Here is an 18,856-nt window from a genome sequence, read left to right as displayed (position 1 = left end):
CTGTTATAAATTTAAAATAAATTTAATTGAACTCTTTAAATTTGTCAGCAATTGTTTATTATTATTATTATTTTTTAAAAAATATGAATTAGCTCTCAATCTAAACATAAATCCTAAACTTTTAGAGCCATTAACGACGTCAAGAAAACAGAGTTTTCTACATTTCTAGAATCATTAACGACTTTAGAAAAAATGTTTGACAAAAATAATCATATTAAATCAATTATAATTAATTTTTTTAATAAATAAAAAATAATAATTTTACTAAAATTTAAAATTTCCATTCTAATTAAATAAACATACATGCTACAATTAAAAAAAAAACTACACTCACGATCAAATAAAAACATCTAAAATATATCTACACCTGCATTATTATTATTATTTTATTATATCTTATTATTTTATTAAAAATCGCTCCTTTATTAACTAACTTTGGTGAAGCCTAAAATACATTTACGTTAATGTCCTTTTTTCTATTCACACTAAAAATAATTCCAAGATTTATTAGTAATTTTACAAGTGAAACAATTAGTGATCTAGAGTTCGAGACTCAACTATAGCGTATTATTATGAATTTTTCTCATAATTAATTTTCTCTGATTATTTTATATAAAAAAATATAGTTCTCTTTAGTCTCATATCTTAGAATTAACAACACTATGATCAAAGAAGTTTCTATAAATATTTTAGGCCGACGATGTTAAAAAATATATTTTTCTTAGTTTTTTTATTAAGACAAGTATAATATTAAATTAAAATAATTTTTTTCATAAGGAAGCCCTTGCTGGGATTCTCTAGTGTCACTAGTGCATGAGTCTAACGAATCTTACCCAAACAATTAATTCTTGATTTGTAAGGGTGATACTAGAAAATCTAAACAATTTAGATTTTTAAAGACCCAAATAGTTTATATATTAGTGTATATATATATATATATATATATATAATTATAATAAAAATATTTTTTCCATTTTAATAAAAAAAATTAATAAAAACTGGTGCCGTTAAGACAGCTTCAACGCGATCATGCGTCTGCCTTCTTCACGTAACTTTTATCCTCTTCCTTTCTTCTTCTTCTTCCTCCATGAATCTCACAGCTGAAACAGAGCACCTCATTTTCTTCTCATGGCCTCGAATCCTCCTTTTTCCTCCTCCTCCTCTCCCAGTTCCGCACCGCGTCTGGCCCGGATCAGCAGCGATCACATCATCTCCGTCCTCCTCCTCCTCCCCGTCGAATCCGTCCTCTCCTTCTCCATGACCTGCAGAAGGTTCAGATCCCTCGCCGCCTCGGACGCCCTGTGGTTGCCCATCTGCCGGCGTGAGTGGGGCGGCGTCGACGCCCTCATCGAGTCCTTCTCCCCGCAGGAAAGGCTGCGGCTTTCCTGGAAGTGGCTCTATGCTCAAGTCTCCCAGCTCAGTTCCCTTTCTTGCCGCCGATTGTCGTGTAAAAACGGCGATTTTCCGACTCCCAGGGCATCTCACTCTCTCGCCGTCGTCTCTGATTGGCTCGTGCTATTCGGCGGGGGATCCGAAGGAGGTTTGTGCCCTTTTTCTCCTTCTCTTTGATTTCGAATTGAATGTCGAAATGATGGAATTTGGATAGAATTGTCCCAAAAAAAGTTGAATTGGTACTTTTGCAGAGTATTATCATCTAATTTTAGCTTCTCATTCGTCGCATGAAGTTCACACCTTTTTATTTCTTTTTCTTTTTCTTTTTGTGTGTGTGTATAGATCTTTAGTAGAAGATGATAATATGAAGAGCATTCCTTTTGATTCTGCTGCGGCATATTATTCACTTTCACTTTAATTTTCCCTTTTACAGAGAAGTAAAGGACACTATGCCTACTATTGCATTTACATTGGCTGCTAAATTAGTTATGCTGAGGAATGCTAAACCATACACCATCAGTTGTTGGTCTTATACATGTCTGATTCATAAAGTGTATGCAAAAGCACTTGGCAGTTAACTAGATTTTTAGGACCCACTCTCAACCTTCATTTGTTTATGAGATTGATTAATGGATCTGAGATAATCCTAATAATATCAGTGATCTAGATAGAAAAATTTATTTATAGAAAATATCAAAATTGCTGTAATGACATGAGGGTCGAGAAGCCAGTTTCAGGTTAAAGTTTAACCAGTCTTACTACTTAAATGACACCTAACAGAACAAGTTTCTAAGAAGGGAACTCAAGTCTTGCTATTACTAGCATTCCAAAATTGGACAGTTTTTTTTGCTAGTTTACCTTTCTCAATGTAAACAGAGATGGCAATCTAGTGTTGTTCATGCAATCCATGCTCTAAAAGAATCTGCTCTGTTCCTAGTTATGTACTCCATGTATAGTCTATTAGACAAAATAATCTGTTGCCGGAGATATCTAGGATTTTGTCGAATTTAAATTACATGAAATTAAATCAAACTTATCTGTTGAGATGACATGAGCTGATAATCTCAGACTGCCAACAGGGGTTGGTTTTTACCAATTGCTGTCCGCGGAGTGGCTGAGTGAGCAGAGCGTCCGCGCAGCAAAGTCCGAGCGGCTGAGACCGAGTGCCCGAGTGTCAACCAGATAGTGCGGTCGGACAAACAGAGAGTCTGGCCGGGCAAAGTAGCCGAGCAAGCTGAACGACTGAACAGTTAGGCTGACCGAGTAGTCAGGCTGATTGGGCAGAGTTGCCAAGCGAGTTGGAGGTCGTCCGGGCAGAAAGACCGAGAGAGCGAACTAGCTGCCAAGCGAGCTGGAGGTCGTCCGAGCAGAGAGGCCGAGCGAGTGAGCTAGAAGCCGATCGAGTGACGCGAGCGGCCGGGCGAGCAGAGAGATCGATCGAGTGACGCGAGTGGTCGAGCGAGCAGAGAGACCGAGCGAGCGAAATGGCGACTGAAAGAATGCGGCCGACCGGGTCGAAGTTGAGCTTGAGACTGGTTGGGTGTAGAGGTTGGCCGGGCGGATGAAGCAACCAAGCGAGTGAACCTTTGACCGAGCGAATTGACCGGGCGAGCGAAGCGTAGAACTTGACCGGGCAAGCAAAAGCATAGACTTGACTGGGCATGCGCACTAAGCGAACCGAGGCCTGCAATGAACACAGTTTTCTTGAAATAGATTCGTCCAACCTCCGACTGTGCTTCGAGGCTTTCTCAGGTCGTCTGTTCCAGGATACAACGGCTAATCGTGATTTCCACCAAACACAGATGATCACGACGAACTGAGTGGTATCCGTCTGTTATCATGAGCACTCCGAGGGCGTAGGTGGAGAGCTTCTGCTATCTTTTTTTATGTGTGTAACTTTTTTCCCTATGATTGCAGCCTCCTTATATAAGAGAACAAATTAACGGCAACATTAATGATTCTGCATTAATCTTGCTTTAATGCATCAGTTACACAAGCAGCAAAAAGTTTACGTGGCAAAATGTTTGTGGTTCCACTTGGGCAAATTTTGCACCCCCCCCCCAACTGATCCTTGCACACAAGTCAACATGGTTCAATGCAATCCGGCCTTGGATTTGTACCCCTGCGCACCCACATGTTAGAGAGAGTCTCTCCCCTTGCATTTATTCATGTCATCAAAGCATGTGAATCAATATAAATCAACCAATTTGCCTTGAAGCTCCCAATGTGAGACTAAATCCCATTCACAATGGAGCTCCATGCCTCTTCCACTTCTTCTCCATTCACATATATTCAACATAGTCCAATTAGTGGGGTTCTATGTTGCTTACTCTTAAACCACATAGTTTAACGAAGCATTCAACAGAACTTTGTATAAAGATACTTGTGAGATACTCCTACAGCTGCACATTGAACATACTGCAGATAATATTTGGTATAACATACTCCTGGATGTTTATACGATGGTTTGCAAGGAAGATCATTTTCCTCTTGTATTTTTCATTATTTAAGTAATTTGTAAAAATGAGATGCTTATATGTTTCTTATACATTTGGCTTTCCATTTATTGAAACATAAGCAGATCTTACTTCTTCAATTTTGGATTCTTGTTACTTGATGTACATGTGTACATTTTTAATTAAATTACTGTTTTTTTTTCTCAAAATTTGAAGAGAGGTCATCATTTGCTATTAACATTGGATGAAACTTTATGTCAAAAAATGTTCATTGTTGCCTTATGATTAATGTATCAACTGCATGTTTTGATTGACATAATATAGAAAACTTTGAAGTACATGTTAGAACAACCAATTCACTTGCATAAACTTTTCTTTAGTAGATATTCTAAAGCTAGCAGCCATGATGTTCACAATGAAAAGAATTTAGATCACTAAACAATGCTAGTGGATTTGGTGGTATTGCCTTTGGCATGCTAACTTGAAGGTGTTAAAATAGTTCATTTGGAATTATCGCCATGTGCCACTTGTTAGTCCATCCATGAACTAGTTTTATGCTTTCTGAAGTTTGTAACTTGTTTGGTAACAAAATGAGTTGTTATAAGTTTTGAACCATCCTTGTCAAAGTTCAGCAGCATGAAAATATTATTTTGTTTACATTTTGAAGTGTATATAGTTCAAATCTTACATTATTTAAAAGAATCAAGAAAATCAAGTCCATATTACCTTATTTTGTCAGTTTGGATACCCATTTGAACTAGTCTAAAGCTTTCATCAGGCATCTGCTTATTTACTAGGAAACGAGTACATTTCCTTACTTCCTAGTCTGCCACTGAAGCCCTTGATATTGAATCTTTTTTTAACAACTATTATTCTGAAAAGCATAGTATACTTGGATGGAATATACTACAGCATTTACTAGTAATTCATCATTCTTCAGAGGAGTTTTCTGTTACCATCGAGTCAACATTTAAGGTATTGCCAATGAGAATTTTAAGAAGTTCCTGCACCAAATATTCATGGATTTTTTATAATGATTCAGTTTAGTTCCAACCGGGAATATAGAGCTAGTGTGCCTTAAAATAAAACTGCTGAATATTTACAAGAAATATGATTACCATTCTTGTTGCTGCTAAGGTATTTTATGCAATTTGTTCATTATTTTGAGTTGATTTCTTCTTAGCAACCTTAAGTTACACTTCTTTAATTACTAGGACGCCACCTTGGTGATACATGGATTGCATACATTGGAAACGGACGCAACAAGGCACTATCTTGGCAACACATTAATTCAGGCATCCCAAGTGGGCGATTTGGACAGACATGCACTCTCCTTAGCAACTATCTAGTTCTTTTTGGCGGCATCAATGAGAGTGGAGACCGTTTGAATGATACATGGATCGGAGAGGCCTTTTACGAGGGAAAAGATATGAGAATTGCATGGCGGTTGCTCAATGTGAGTTCTGTAGTTCCACCTCCTCGGGGAGCCCATGCTGCCTGTTCTGTCGGCAATCATAGGATGGTGATGCATGGAGGAATTGGGTTGCATGGCCTCAGACTTAATGATACATGGATTCTGGATTTGTCAGACGATCTCAGATCCGGCAGGTGGCATTGGGTAACTAATGTTCAGTCACTCCCTCCACCTCGCTCAGGTCACACATTAACTTGGATTGGTGGAACATACATGGTTCTGTTTGGTGGGAGGGGCTCAGGATATGAGGTGCTTAATGATGTTTGGCTTTTAAACATTGATAGCAGTAATCGTGAATGGAGGGAACTGAAGTATGAGCTATATGGTTTACCAAGTGAAATGCCCCTTCCGCGAGTTGGACATTCTGCAACAATGGTACTAGGGAGAAAGATACTAATCTATGGCGGTGAAGATTCCCAAAGGCATAGGAAGGATGATTTCTGGGTGTTAGATGTAGGTGCTCTCCCGAGGTTTCAAACAGTTGGTTTAACGAAACCACCAAGAAGATTTTGGAAAAAGTTGCAAGTGGAAGGCCACCACCCTTCATACAGGTCTTTCCATGGTGCTTGCGCTGACAAATCTGGCCGGTATGTCTATATCTTTGGAGGAATGGTCGATGGCATTGTTCATCCTGCTGAGGCCTCTGGATTGAGATTTAACGGGGAATTGTATCAGATGGATCTTGTGCTCCAGTTATAGCCATGTGAAGTGGTTCTTGCATTGAGCCTTTTCAACTATATGTTCAAGGGATACGAGCAATATGTTACGAAATCGGGAGCATCTTTACAGAGTGAATTTGAACACTTTACACTTATGCATTTGTTCCAAAATCGGCGCAAGTTAACGGTTTACTAAAGTGGCAATACTTCATGCTGGCATTCCAAAAGGCATCTTTAGGTCCTAAATGCAACATCTTGACATTGTTAACAATGGATGTGGAAGGACACATTCTTCATCCTCACAAGTCTCATAGTGTATCTTCCGAGCGGATCTACAGACAATAATAGAGCATGGAGCTTTGCCGGTGTGCTCCTCTTTATGTTTGGACTCTCATGTGATGTGGTCACTGGTCAGGCAAGGATAGGGGACCAACAATTTGCTAAGACAATCTGGTCCTGCAGCTAAGCATATCACCACCCTCATTTAGAATGTTCAGGAATGAATGCCGTCAGCGATTGCGATATGATTCGACCAGCCGACCGACCGACTTGTCATGTACCGGATGGCTCGTGGGCACGCCAACTTCGGTAAGACAAGACTGTGCCCTTGCAGTAAGAATATTAACCCTCTGTTAAGCTGAATAACTTGCATGCCTTCATTGTGTCATCTTGCTTTCTGATGCATTGTCTTAAACTCTATTTCTTTCATTTTCCTTTTCTTTTTCTTTCATTTTAGATGGATATAGGACATGGGAAGGTAAAATTTCTAAGGACTATAAACGAATTAAGTCTAGCTAAATTTTATATTATGCAAACTTGTTTGATGAAGTAATTCAAGTTGTTAAAGAAATATTTATTTAAGTTTGACTTGATTTTTTTATTAGCTTGATTTGTTTAGATATAGTCAAACTCTTAATTCAAATTCCTTAGATTGTTCAAAACTTTTATATTTTTAAATTTAATTAGTTGGTTAGTGAGTTTAATAGTAGAAGCTTGATTATTCATTTTGATATATTTTTATTTATTTATTATATTAATAAGGATTTTGTTAATGAATATAATTTACAAAGTTTGTTTGGCAATTTACCAAAAGGTGTAGCTTGGATATTGTATTTATCAAAAGGCGTATCGAAGTTTGGATTATACCAAAAGGTGCAGATTTAGAAATTTAATTCTTAGATTACCCCTCTAGTTACTTGGCAAACACCTTTTTCAATCACCATTATTCATGCATCCAAGCCACAAATAGAATTGAAAATTATATTGTGCTTCAGATGTACGCCCTCTCACTGTCTCTCTCCCTCCATCCCTCTGCGTGGTGTTATAAACATGAAAGAAAAATGAATCTCCTGCGCTTGCCATTCCTGCTCGTGCTGGTTGGCGGGATTGCAATAGTCGAGTTAGGGTTTTATGATATTGCCATAAGAGTTTTAAGAGGAGACCAAAGGACAACTGCAGTTAAGAACGTCAGCCGAGAAGGACAAACTTCTATTAAGAGGGAAATTAGTAGAAGGATGCATATAAAGATTTAGCCATGCATGTCATAGATTTATTACTAAAAAATAGGGTAGTGATGGTAAAAAAATTATAGTATTGTGGTAAAGGGTGATGGGAAAAATCATTGTTATGGTTTCTTTTGGTTGTGTGGGGAATAAATATTCAACAACACCTGCAATATGATGTAATCGAAAACTTAATTGATTTAAGTGTTGTTAGTTTCTGAGGTTGTTAGTTAAGTTGGGCTAATCATTTTTTATTTAGGCCTCGTATTCTGTCAGTGGTGGTCCAAGTTTAAAGCAACAATTTTCTGCTTCAATAGGGGCTTGATATCATCGATATCAGGCCCAACGTGATCTTTAGTTAAAACTTTACTTTTACATCATATAGATCTTTTCCTCACTCAACCCTTCCTAGTGGTTTGAATTGAGCAAAATTACAAATTAACAATAGCATCTAATTATATAGTTGCAAATTTTCTAAATTACTTTGTATTTTTTTTATCAGAAACAATCATATAACTGAAGAAATTCTCTCTGAGATATGAAATACACTTGATACAAATTGTAGCATTGGACATGAAACTAATGCAGGAAAATTATTCAGAACAAATAATCCATCATCTTCGCAGTATAGTTGTGTGTCTAACATAAATAAAAATAGAAACAGTAATTTCACATTTGATCTAAATGAAGAAGCTAGTATTCAAGAAGATGATGTTCTGAATCCTTGTACAACACTTGGTGATTACTTTGAGCCTACTTGGAGTGAGGATGAAGGGTATTATAACCGAAGTGGAGAGGAATTGCAATGTAATACTGATGTACAAGAATTCTTAGCTGATGATATACAGATTGAACAATATGAAATATCTCCAGAGTAGTACAATGACTTAGAGGAGGAGTTCCCAATAGCTGAAGAGCAATTTCTTGCTAATGAACAATACAAGCCAAGTATGATTATAGCAGATATAAAAGGTAGGTTTGGAGTGACCATATCATACAGAAAAACATACATAGCTCGAGAGAAAGCGATGAAGAAAGTCATTGGAGATTATGACCAAACATATAGAGATCTTCCACTATATCTGCATGAGTTAAGAGTCAGGGATTCTGAAACCTATGTGGCACTACACAGGAATGGGGATAATCAGTTCCAATGATGTTTTTGGAGTTTTGGATCTTGTAGAAGAGTATTCAGGTCTTATTTTCGTAAATTGATTGGAATTGATGTCACACACCTAAGAGGTAAATATCCGGCTATGTTGTTGATGGCTACATCAATTGATGCTAATGACAATGTCCTCCCAGTAGCCTTTGGAATCGCTGAAGTTGAATGTGGGTCTGCATGAGAGTGGTTTTTGGATCATACGAAGAGATTCTTTGATGTTGAACCAGAGTCAATGAGCATAGTATCAGATAGACACCACGATATTATATCAGCAGTTAGGAAAGTCTACCCTACCGCCCATCATACTTTCTGTTGCCACCACATGTCTTGCAATATGGTAACTGATACTGGCAGTAGGTCAGGTTTAGGCCTGTTTTCGGTAGCAGATCGAGCAAACACAATACTCTAATATGATCTCATAATGCATTTCATGCTTAAAAAACATCCAGATGTTCATAAGTGGCTTCAAAACATTGACCCTAAAAGATGAGCTAATGCACACTTTAGTGGCAGAAGATACACAATGCTAACCACCAATTGTATAGAGAGTTTAAATGCTTTGTTTAAGGAAACACGTGAACTTCCCATAAACAAGTTAATTGATAATACCAGAAAAAAGATAGCTCAATTGTTTTTTAACCGTAGGGAGGAAGTCTCGAAATGATATTTTGTGTTGACACCTCATGCTACCAAAGAAATGGAATCAAGGAGGGAGAAAGCTAGACGATATAAAGTCCACCCTTACTCTCAATCTGAAATGGAAGTAGAGACATGGGGTGCTTCATACATTGTTGATTTAGAGAGAAAATTTTGTAACTGCGGGGAGTTTCAAATTTTAGGATTGCCTTGCTCACATGCAATTGCCGTCATCATTCACCGGAACATGGATACACTCCCATATTGTGAACATTATTTCCATTTATAGAATTGAAATGCGACATACATGGATCGTATTTACCCCTGTCGAAGTAAGAAATTTTGGCCTAGGGGAGTAAACAACATCATAGTTCTATGTCCTCGTAGCCTTGTGCAGCCGGGTAAGCAAAAGAAGACAAGGATCGAGTCGAAACATACTAGGAAGGTAAAAATCAAATTCAACAAGTGTAAACAACTGAGTCATAATCGAAGGACATGTAGAATGTCGCCAGCCTCTGGGTCTTGACTTGTAAAGTGGAGGAGTTGATTCATATGTTTTGTATGTAGTACATACATAGAATTGTAAGAAAAACAAGTCTGGAAAGTGATGTTATTGTTATATCATTTTATGTAGTATTTATTTTATGATACAGTGTTATTGTATGTATGAGAAGTGTAAACCATCACATGTAAGACAGAACTAATAAATCACACAATATCTCCATTTAGTAAAATAAAAACGCGCTACCAGTTGTGAATATTCAGAAACATAATAGGTTTATTATGTCTCTGCATTTCAATTCAACAGGAAGGGGTTTGTAATTTCAAAGTCATGTAAATATGTTTTGAAATATAAATGAGTTAAAACTCGGACAAAGGGATTGTTGTGATCCTTGAAAAATATATTTGGACAGCGGTTGTCATTTATTGAAAAAGAAAAGAGGTGCACCGGTGCGTACCAAATGAAACAGAGCAAGAACTTCTTAGCCAGGGGGTATAAATAAGGTTTGACACCATATATAGCTCCTCCCAACTCAAACCTTCCCAGGGAACGTGGTTCCAGGTAAATCCAAGTAGGGGAGGATCATCAGTGGATTTTGGTCAAAACCCACTGATGGACCTAGACACCTCTGATTGGACCCATTTCAGTTCGAGTGAGATCCTGGAATTGTAAGGGCTCCATCGGTGGTAGCAAATCCTGAGTTACATCTCTGTATGCGTGGTAGCATGTATTGAAAAAACAAACAACCTCTGTTGGACCTGATATGAGACCATATCAGGCCAAACGTGAGTCTGATAGATTTCGTTTCAGGAAACATGATTCAATCTCAGCCTTCTATAAACTCAAAACGTGCTACCATATGGTTTAAGTCTACAACATTTCACTTACAAAATTGAAAACATGATTCATCATAATGTTAACCATATCGGTTATGAATATTCAGAAACAGAATAAGTTTATTATATCTCTGCATTTCAATTCAACAGGAAGGAGTTTGTAATTTCAAAGTCATGTAAATATATTTTGAAATATAAATGAGTTAAAACTCGGACAAAGGGATTGTAGTGATCCTTGAAAAATATAATTAGACAACGATCTCGTTCATTGAAAAAGAAAAGAGATGCACCGTTGCATGCCAAATGGCATGGAGCAAGAACTTCTTAGCCAGAGGATATAAATAAGGTTTGACACCATATATAGCTCCTCCCAACTCATACTTTCCCAGGGAACGTGGTTCCAGGTAAATCCAAGTAGGGGAGGGCTATCAGTGGGTTTTGGTCAAAACCCACTGATGGACCTAGACACTTCTAATTGGGTCCATTTCAGTTCGAGTTGGATCCTAGAATTGCAAGGACCCCAACGGTGGTAGCAAATCCTAAGTTACAGCTCTGTATGCGTGGTAGTAAGTATTGAAAAAAAAAGCCTCTGTTGGGCCTGATATGATTGCATATCAGGCCCACGTTGGGCCTGATAGGTTTCATTTCAAAAAACATGATTCAATCTCCCCCTTCTATAAACTCAAAACGTGCTACCATATGGTTTAAGTTTACAACATTTCACTTACAAAATTGAAAACATGATTCACCGTAATGTTGACCATATCAGTTGTGAATATTCAGAAACATAATAAGTTTATTATATCTCTGCATTTCAATTCAACAAGAAGGGGTTTGTAATTTCAAAGTCATGTAAATATGTTTTGAAATATAAATGAGTTAAAACTCAGACAAAGGGATTGTAGTGATCCTTGAAAAATATAATTGGACAGCGGTTCTCGTTCATTGAAAAAGAAAAGAGGTGCACCGTTGCGTGCCAAATGGCACGGAGCAAGAACTTCTTAGCCAGGGGGTATAAATAAGGTTTGACATCATATATAGCTCCTCCCAACTCAGACCTTCCCAGGGAATGTAGTTCCAGGTAAATCCAAGTAGGCGAGGCCCATTAGTGGGTTTTGGTCAAAATCCACTGATGGACCTAGACACCTCTGATTGGACCTATTTCAGTTTGAGTTGGATCCTGGAATTGCATGGACCCCAACGGTGGTAGCAAATCCTGAGTTACAGCTCTGTATGCATGGTAGCAAATATTGGAAAAAAAACAGTCTCTGTTGGGCCTGATATGAGACCATATCAGGCCTAACGTGGGCTTGATATGATAGCATATAAGGTCTAACGTGGGTCTTATTCTCTAATAAGTATTAGTCTTAAAAATAAAATGGTGGTTGCTGGTTCTCCTAAATTCAGATAAGATATGAGTACTAATATATATATATATACTAGTGTGATCGTGCACACGTGTTACGTGTGTAATATAATAATATATAAATTATTTATGCCCCAGCAATAAACTACTGTATGAGCTTCCATATGAAAAAAATTATTTTAATTTAATATTATACTTATCTTAGTAAAAGAAACTAAGAAAAGTATATTTTTTAATATCGTCGGCTTAAAATATTTATAGAAACTTCTTTGATCATAATGTTATCAATTCTAAGATGTGGGACTAAAGAGAACTTTATTTTTTTATATAAAACAACCAAGAGAAAATTAATGATGAGAAAAATTTATAATAATACGTCGTAGCTGAGTCTCGAACTCTAGATCACTCTGATTATTTCACTTGTGGAATTACTAATAAACCTTGGAATTATTTTTAGTGTGAATAGAAAAAAGGACAGTAACGTAAATTCATTTTAGGCTTCACCAAAGTTAGTTAGTAAAGGGGGGAGATTTTTAATAAAATAGTAAGATATATATATATATATATATATATATATATATATATATATATATATATATATAAGGGGTGTTATGAAAGTTCGCCAAAAAATTCTACCTCTGTTGGGCTTGATATTAAAGACTAATATTAAAAATTAATAATAATTAATCATACAAATAAATATGGGATATTAGGCTCACGTTTCAATCAAAGCAAAAGCGCACACTCTCCTGCTTCGACCGTCATCTTCTTCTAGAAGACATTCTACGTAGCTCCGTTCGAGGCGTGACTCTACCATCACCGACATGCTAGAATCAAGTTTGTACGTAGCTCCATTGCTCATTTAGTGGTTCTTTCTATAACGGTTGCGCCTAGGGTTTGTGTTAATTTTATCGGCATCTTAGAATAACAGTATAGTCGTTATTACGAAATCTAAGAGTAGTTTTCCTGTATGTGGTTATACGGTAGCTAGGTTTGCAATGACTTCAAAAGGGGTGTTGACAAGTGTGAGTGTTGATCGACCAAGTTATCCAAGTTACGTCAACAGAGGAAGAACTAAAAGAATGAACTGGAAAAGTACCATTTGTCACTTCATAAAATTTATTTCTTCTGTTAAACCGACTATAGAACAAGAACAGAAGATTCGAGGCATACTTTTTTCTTGGATCCTCGACCTCCCTAATAGTTCTTTGTAAGAGATCAGGTCTAGAATATGTTTGATAATTGGGATCAGGAGGAACAAAACTATATTTTCCATGGCAAGAAATTGAAATTTACAAAGGTAGATGTGACACTGATTCTTGGCCTACCCGACAATGGTGAGATAGTTCATCTCGATTTAAATAAGGCCTCAAGCGCTCTGTACATAGAGTTTTCCCAAGATTCAGATTGTTCTGCCAAACATTTGGAGAAACTGATTATGAAGTCAAGATCAAATGACAAACTGTACTGTCAGTTGTATATCATGTGTTTTTTTACAACGATTTCGTTTTGTGGTAGTAGTAGTGTTCTTAGAATACCTGTGCTCTCCCTAATTGACTGTATAGATGATTTTGACAACTTAGCTAGGTTTAACTGGTGCAATGCAGTATATAGTTTCATGGCTCCTCAATTAGACTCCTTTGACTTGGAGCTTACATTGAGATCAAAACCACAGGTTGTTGATTCAATAACCAAGGCCCCCTTGCTCAAAGGATTTCCAAATATTTTGGCTGTAAGTCCGATTACATATATATCACGATATTTGTAATAAATATGATTTATTTTTCTAATCATATTATAGGTATGGGTGTGTGAGCACATCAGCATTATTGATTCAGACCATCCTGATAAATTGCCTAGGATACTACGGTGGAGTTGACCTAACTATCATGTTGACACAGTCAAAAAGTTGATAGACCGTGTAAGTGCAGATAAAATTATAGTGGATTTAATTCCGACAGAGTCTGAGTTGGATTTACTACCAAACTGGGATCCGCCAGCTGAAGAAGGTATACTGCAGTGTGTAGATATAGTAGATTGTAGTCAGTGCAAGGAAAAGGGAAAACAAATTGAAAGTTTAAAGCAAGAATTACGTAAAGCTACTAAAAGTTTGGAGGAAGCTAATAAAAACTTGGCAACGGTCATAGATGAAAAGGATAGTCTCTTAGCGGCAAAGGATATTATAATTGCTGAGATGAATTCTATCCTTAAAGAAAAAGATCTAGAAATAAGTAAACTGCGTAAGGAACAAGATACGAGTGGCAACAAGGCTGCCACTATCAATTCTGACGTGGATAATAGAATTTTAAATGCCATGGACAAAATCATAGCCGATGCCGAAAATAAAATTAAAGAGCTCCAACAAGTCATACAAAGCAAGGTATCAAGGGAGCTACGAGCATCAGAAGACATAGCTCCTAATCTGCCTATACTTCCAACTGATTTCGTGTAGGCCCCAAAAGAAATAAAACTCATAGAAGTTTTAAATCATATGGTAAAAAAATAAAAGGCAAACAAATTATTCAAGATGTCCAATCAGATGCTCCTGCACCATCAAAGCCCGAAGATACAAGTTCATCACATATAGAAATAAAATATGATGAACTTAACAAGGTCAAGACCAAAATATTGAAGGTATGGGAGAGAGTAGGTAAGTCGTTATTTTTTAATCCTTAATGACAGCAGTATTTTAATTATCTCAGCAAGCTAAGACATTTTTTAAGAAGAGTAAAGATGGTGTGATAGCCGATGCATTATTGAAGCTCAATCAGTTAAGGTAAGATAGTTGGTAGCCTAAATGATTATTATTGAAGTTTAATAATATTTATTATACATTAAATTTATTAAATGTATAATGTTTGTATCTTTGTGTGTAAGGTGATAATGCATCCAATATGATTGAATGATACTTTCTCTTTAGATATACAATCTTTTATGACAATTTTTGATTGGGCGTAATACACAAATGAGGATTGTATTAATGTTTATTGGAATATTCTTGTTAATGAAGCCAAAAACTCTATCTCACCGTACCACCCATCCATATTTTTGTTAGAGTGTATACTAAAAGCCTAGCTTTTGGTATAAACATTTATCTAGAAATAAGAATCACATTGGTCAAATGTCTACATTTGTGATAAATGTAGTTGTTCAATTAATTTATATTATAGATAACATGGTGTGTGGTGTCACACACAGAAGATCATGTTATCAGTGCCTTATAAATTATAAACAGTAGCTCACGACCAAGATGGAAAGGAACAAACCATTGGAAGGTCGTAGTGTAATTAGGTATTAGTTTATCTTAACTATATAATTACACTAGTACATTTAGAGTGTATTGAGTAGGACCATTTGAAGTCGTTCCTTTTATACTGACTTTATGAAGGAACAAAGACCTCAGTTATTATGGAAGTGTGTGCTCTTAATCCTAATATAATAACAAGCACATATATTTGATATTTATTTTTTTAATTTATCAATGGGTGAGATTTAGTTCGATAAATCAATAAGCCCGATAAGTTGGGAAACGATATCACTTATAGTGTGTGTTGTTGATTATAGAAGGAAATCCTAGTAATCTAGGTTGAGAATGTCCCCAAGAGGAGCTCATAAGGATTGTCATGTTAAACCCTGCAGTGGATTTAGTCCGATACGACAATGAAGTTGAGTGGTACTACTTGAGCTAGATATTAATTAAGTGAGTTGTCAAGAACTTACTTAATTAGTGGACATTGTTATCTTAAACACAGGGAGACTAACACACCATAATAAGAAGGAGCCCAAATGTAATTTGGGATCGTGCGATAGTTCAATAATAGTTCTTTAGTGGAATGATTATTATTGATGAATTAAGTTGTGTGTTCAGGGCGAAGCTTAATTTCATCGGGAGACCAAAACCAATTCTTCCTCTCGGTCCCTATCGTAGCCTCTAGTATATAGAGATTTATACTCACCGCATACCCACCTTCTTACCCATCCAATGGGGCCGGCCAAGCTAGCTTGGAACCCAAGCTAGGGCTGGCCAAGATCAAGTGGATGAGTCATGTAGGTGGCCGGTCACTAGAATATTAAAAAGGATTTTTATTAAAATTATTTCTTATGTGGATATCATGATTTTAAAAGAAAATTTAAAAATTAAAAATTTCCTTTTATAGCTTTCTACAAAAGATTAAGAGAAGAGATTAATCTCTTTCCTTATGTAGTTTAAAAGGATGGTTTTAATTTTTGGTAAAAACACTTTCCTTATTTGTAAATCATCTACATGTTTAAAAGAGAGTTTAAAATTTGAAATCTTTCCTTATTTGTTGATTAAAGGAGGATTTTAAATTTTAAGAAAATTTTCCTTTTTAATCATGTTCATGATTTAAAAGAGAGTTTAAAATTAAATATTCTCTTTTATAAGTTTCTACAAAAGATTAAGAAAATATTTGATATCTTTCCTTATTTGTAGATTAAAAGAGATTTTAATTTTAGAGATAACTTTCTTTTTATCCACATGTTTAAAAGAAAGATTTTAATTTATTAAATTTTCTTTTTATAAACCAATCATGAAGGGATAAAAATTATTGGAGAAATTTTTTATAAATTTCTGGAGACAAATTAGGAAGTTTTAATTAATTAAAACTCTCCTTGCTTGTAGCTTTTATATGGCCGGCCAAATAAAATTGAGAAAGAAAATTATTTTTAATTAAATAAATTTTCCTTTTCAATGGAAAAAGAATTAAGGAAGTTTTTATTTAATTTTCCTTATTTTCCAAGACCAAGGATTATAAAAGAGGGGGTAGAGGAGGCTTCAATCCTAACGACTCTATTATATTTTTCTTTCTCTTTTCCTTGGTGGTGTAGCCGGCCCTTCCTTCTTCTATTCTTCTTCTCTTTGTGGCCGAACCTCTTCATGCTAATGGAGTTTTAATTGGTGGCCGGATCTAGCTTGAGGAAGAAGGAGAGAAAGCCTACATCCCTTGGAGCTTGGTTGGTGGAAAAGATCTTCATCTTTTGGAAGCTTTGTGCTTGGCCGAAATTTGAAGAAAGGAGAAGGTGCTTTGGTGGTTTCTCATCTCGGAAGATCGTTGCCCACACAACGTCCGAGGTTAGAAGAGGAATACAGTAGAAGATCAAGAGGTTTTTCTAAAAGATATAACTAGTATTTTTCTTTCCGCATCATACTAGTTATTTTTGGAAATAATACTAAATACAAGAGGCATACGATTCTAGTGTTTCGAATTTGTTTTCGATATAGTGTTCTTTTGTTTTTCTTTTCCTTGTGATTTGATTGTTCTTTTCGGTTAACCTAAAGTTATTTTAGGAAATTAAATATTAGATTTCTATAAAAGGTTTTGTCTAGTCGGTGGTGGTTGCTCCCATATCCAAGAAGGCCATGTGCCTCGCCACGTCAGTACTGGGAACCAATTATGGAAATTAATATTTAATGGAATTAATAACTTAAGGTGATTTGGGTCGAACGTGTTAAGTTCCGCAGGAGATCCAAGTCAAAACCTAAAAGAACAAATAGATTAAGTTTTGGATCAAACGTGTTAAGTTCCGCAGGCGATCCAAAATTTAATTTAAAAGAACACATGGTAGCTAGGAAAAGGTTCAGACCTTTGTACAAAATTTTTGTACAGTAGAACCTCTAGGCTTTCCGAGTAGCAACCAACAATTTTGTGGGGTTGGATTTCGAGTATGTCTCTTATATCATTTTAAATTGTTTTTACTATATATTGGTTGCAGTCAATTTATTAGCTATATCGTTTGCATATGAATTGTTTGGAATGATGCACGTCGATTCATTGAAACAAACTGCAAAAATTGATGAGGACAAGCCCATTAGATATATTTTCTGTCCTCTAAATAATGAAGATGATCATTGGCATCTATTGGTCATGGACCTGGAGAAAGGTCGTGTAATTCATTATAACTCTCTTAGCATCACAGAAAATTACACTGCTATTTTTGATCAAACTGTAAATATCACATTTCTTAAATCCAATAAGCGTTGGTTATATATTAATTACTATTGTCTTTTATAAGTAGGTGGTGCTTTTTAAGGAGTTAAACTGGTCATACTATCACATATGACATAAATGATTAGCACCTTTCTCCGGGAGAGAGTTTAAAATCATTCAAGTTAATGGCCCCACACAAAGCAAATCGTAAGTATTTATGTATGTTTCATCATCTTTGCCTAATAATAGACTCTCATAATTATAATATTACTTCTGTTTTGTAGGTTGGATTGTGCTTTTTTTATGATGCGCTATGCAGAGAGTTTGATGTTTCAGAGATCTGTAGACTTTAAACAAGCTGATATGAGAGCTTATAGATTTAGACTTGGACATAAAATCATGTCTGACAAAAACTTTATACTATAGAAAATGAAAATTTGTAATAGACTATTCTTGTAATGATTTATTGTTTGTGTAAATTAACATTATGGTGAATCATGATTTCAATTTTGTAAGTGAAATGCTGTAGACTTAAACCATATGGTAGCACGTTTTGAGTTTATAGAAGGGGAAGATTGAATCATGTTTTCTGAAACGAAACCTATCAGGGCCACGTTGGGCCTGATATGATCTCATATCAGGCTCAACAGAGGCTATTTTTTTTTCAATACATGCTACCACGCATACAGAGCTGTAACTCAGGATTTGCTACCACCGATGAAGTCCTTGCAATTCCAGGATCCCACTCGTACTGAAATGAGTCAATTAGAGGTGTCTAGGTCCATCAGTGGATTTTGACCAAAACCCACTGATGGAACTCGCCTACTTGGATTTACCTGGAACCACATTCCCTGGGAAGGTCTGAATTGGGAGGAGCTATATATGATGTCAAACCTTATTTATACCCCCTGGCTAAGAAG

General features: G+C 36.1%; 1 protein-coding gene across 1 annotated transcript; it reads left to right on the top strand.

Annotated features, from left to right (window-relative positions):
• The first annotated feature begins 1,026 nt into the window (after positions 1-1,026).
• LOC122032658 (F-box/kelch-repeat protein At1g51550-like) lies at positions 1,027-6,821 on the top strand. Its single transcript, XM_042591973.1, has 2 exons — positions 1,027-1,540; positions 5,063-6,821. Exons 1-2 carry the CDS (start codon positions 1,129-1,131, stop codon positions 6,019-6,021), a joined length of 1,371 nt encoding a protein of 456 aa, XP_042447907.1. The 5' UTR covers positions 1,027-1,128; the 3' UTR covers positions 6,022-6,821.
• Positions 6,822-18,856: the final 12,035 nt, after the last annotated feature.

This window comes from Zingiber officinale, chromosome 11A (assembly GCF_018446385.1).
Source record: "Zingiber officinale cultivar Zhangliang chromosome 11A, Zo_v1.1, whole genome shotgun sequence".
NCBI classification, from domain to species: Eukaryota; Viridiplantae; Streptophyta; class Magnoliopsida; order Zingiberales; family Zingiberaceae; genus Zingiber; species Zingiber officinale.
This window is presented reverse-complemented; position numbering and strand designations above follow the sequence as displayed.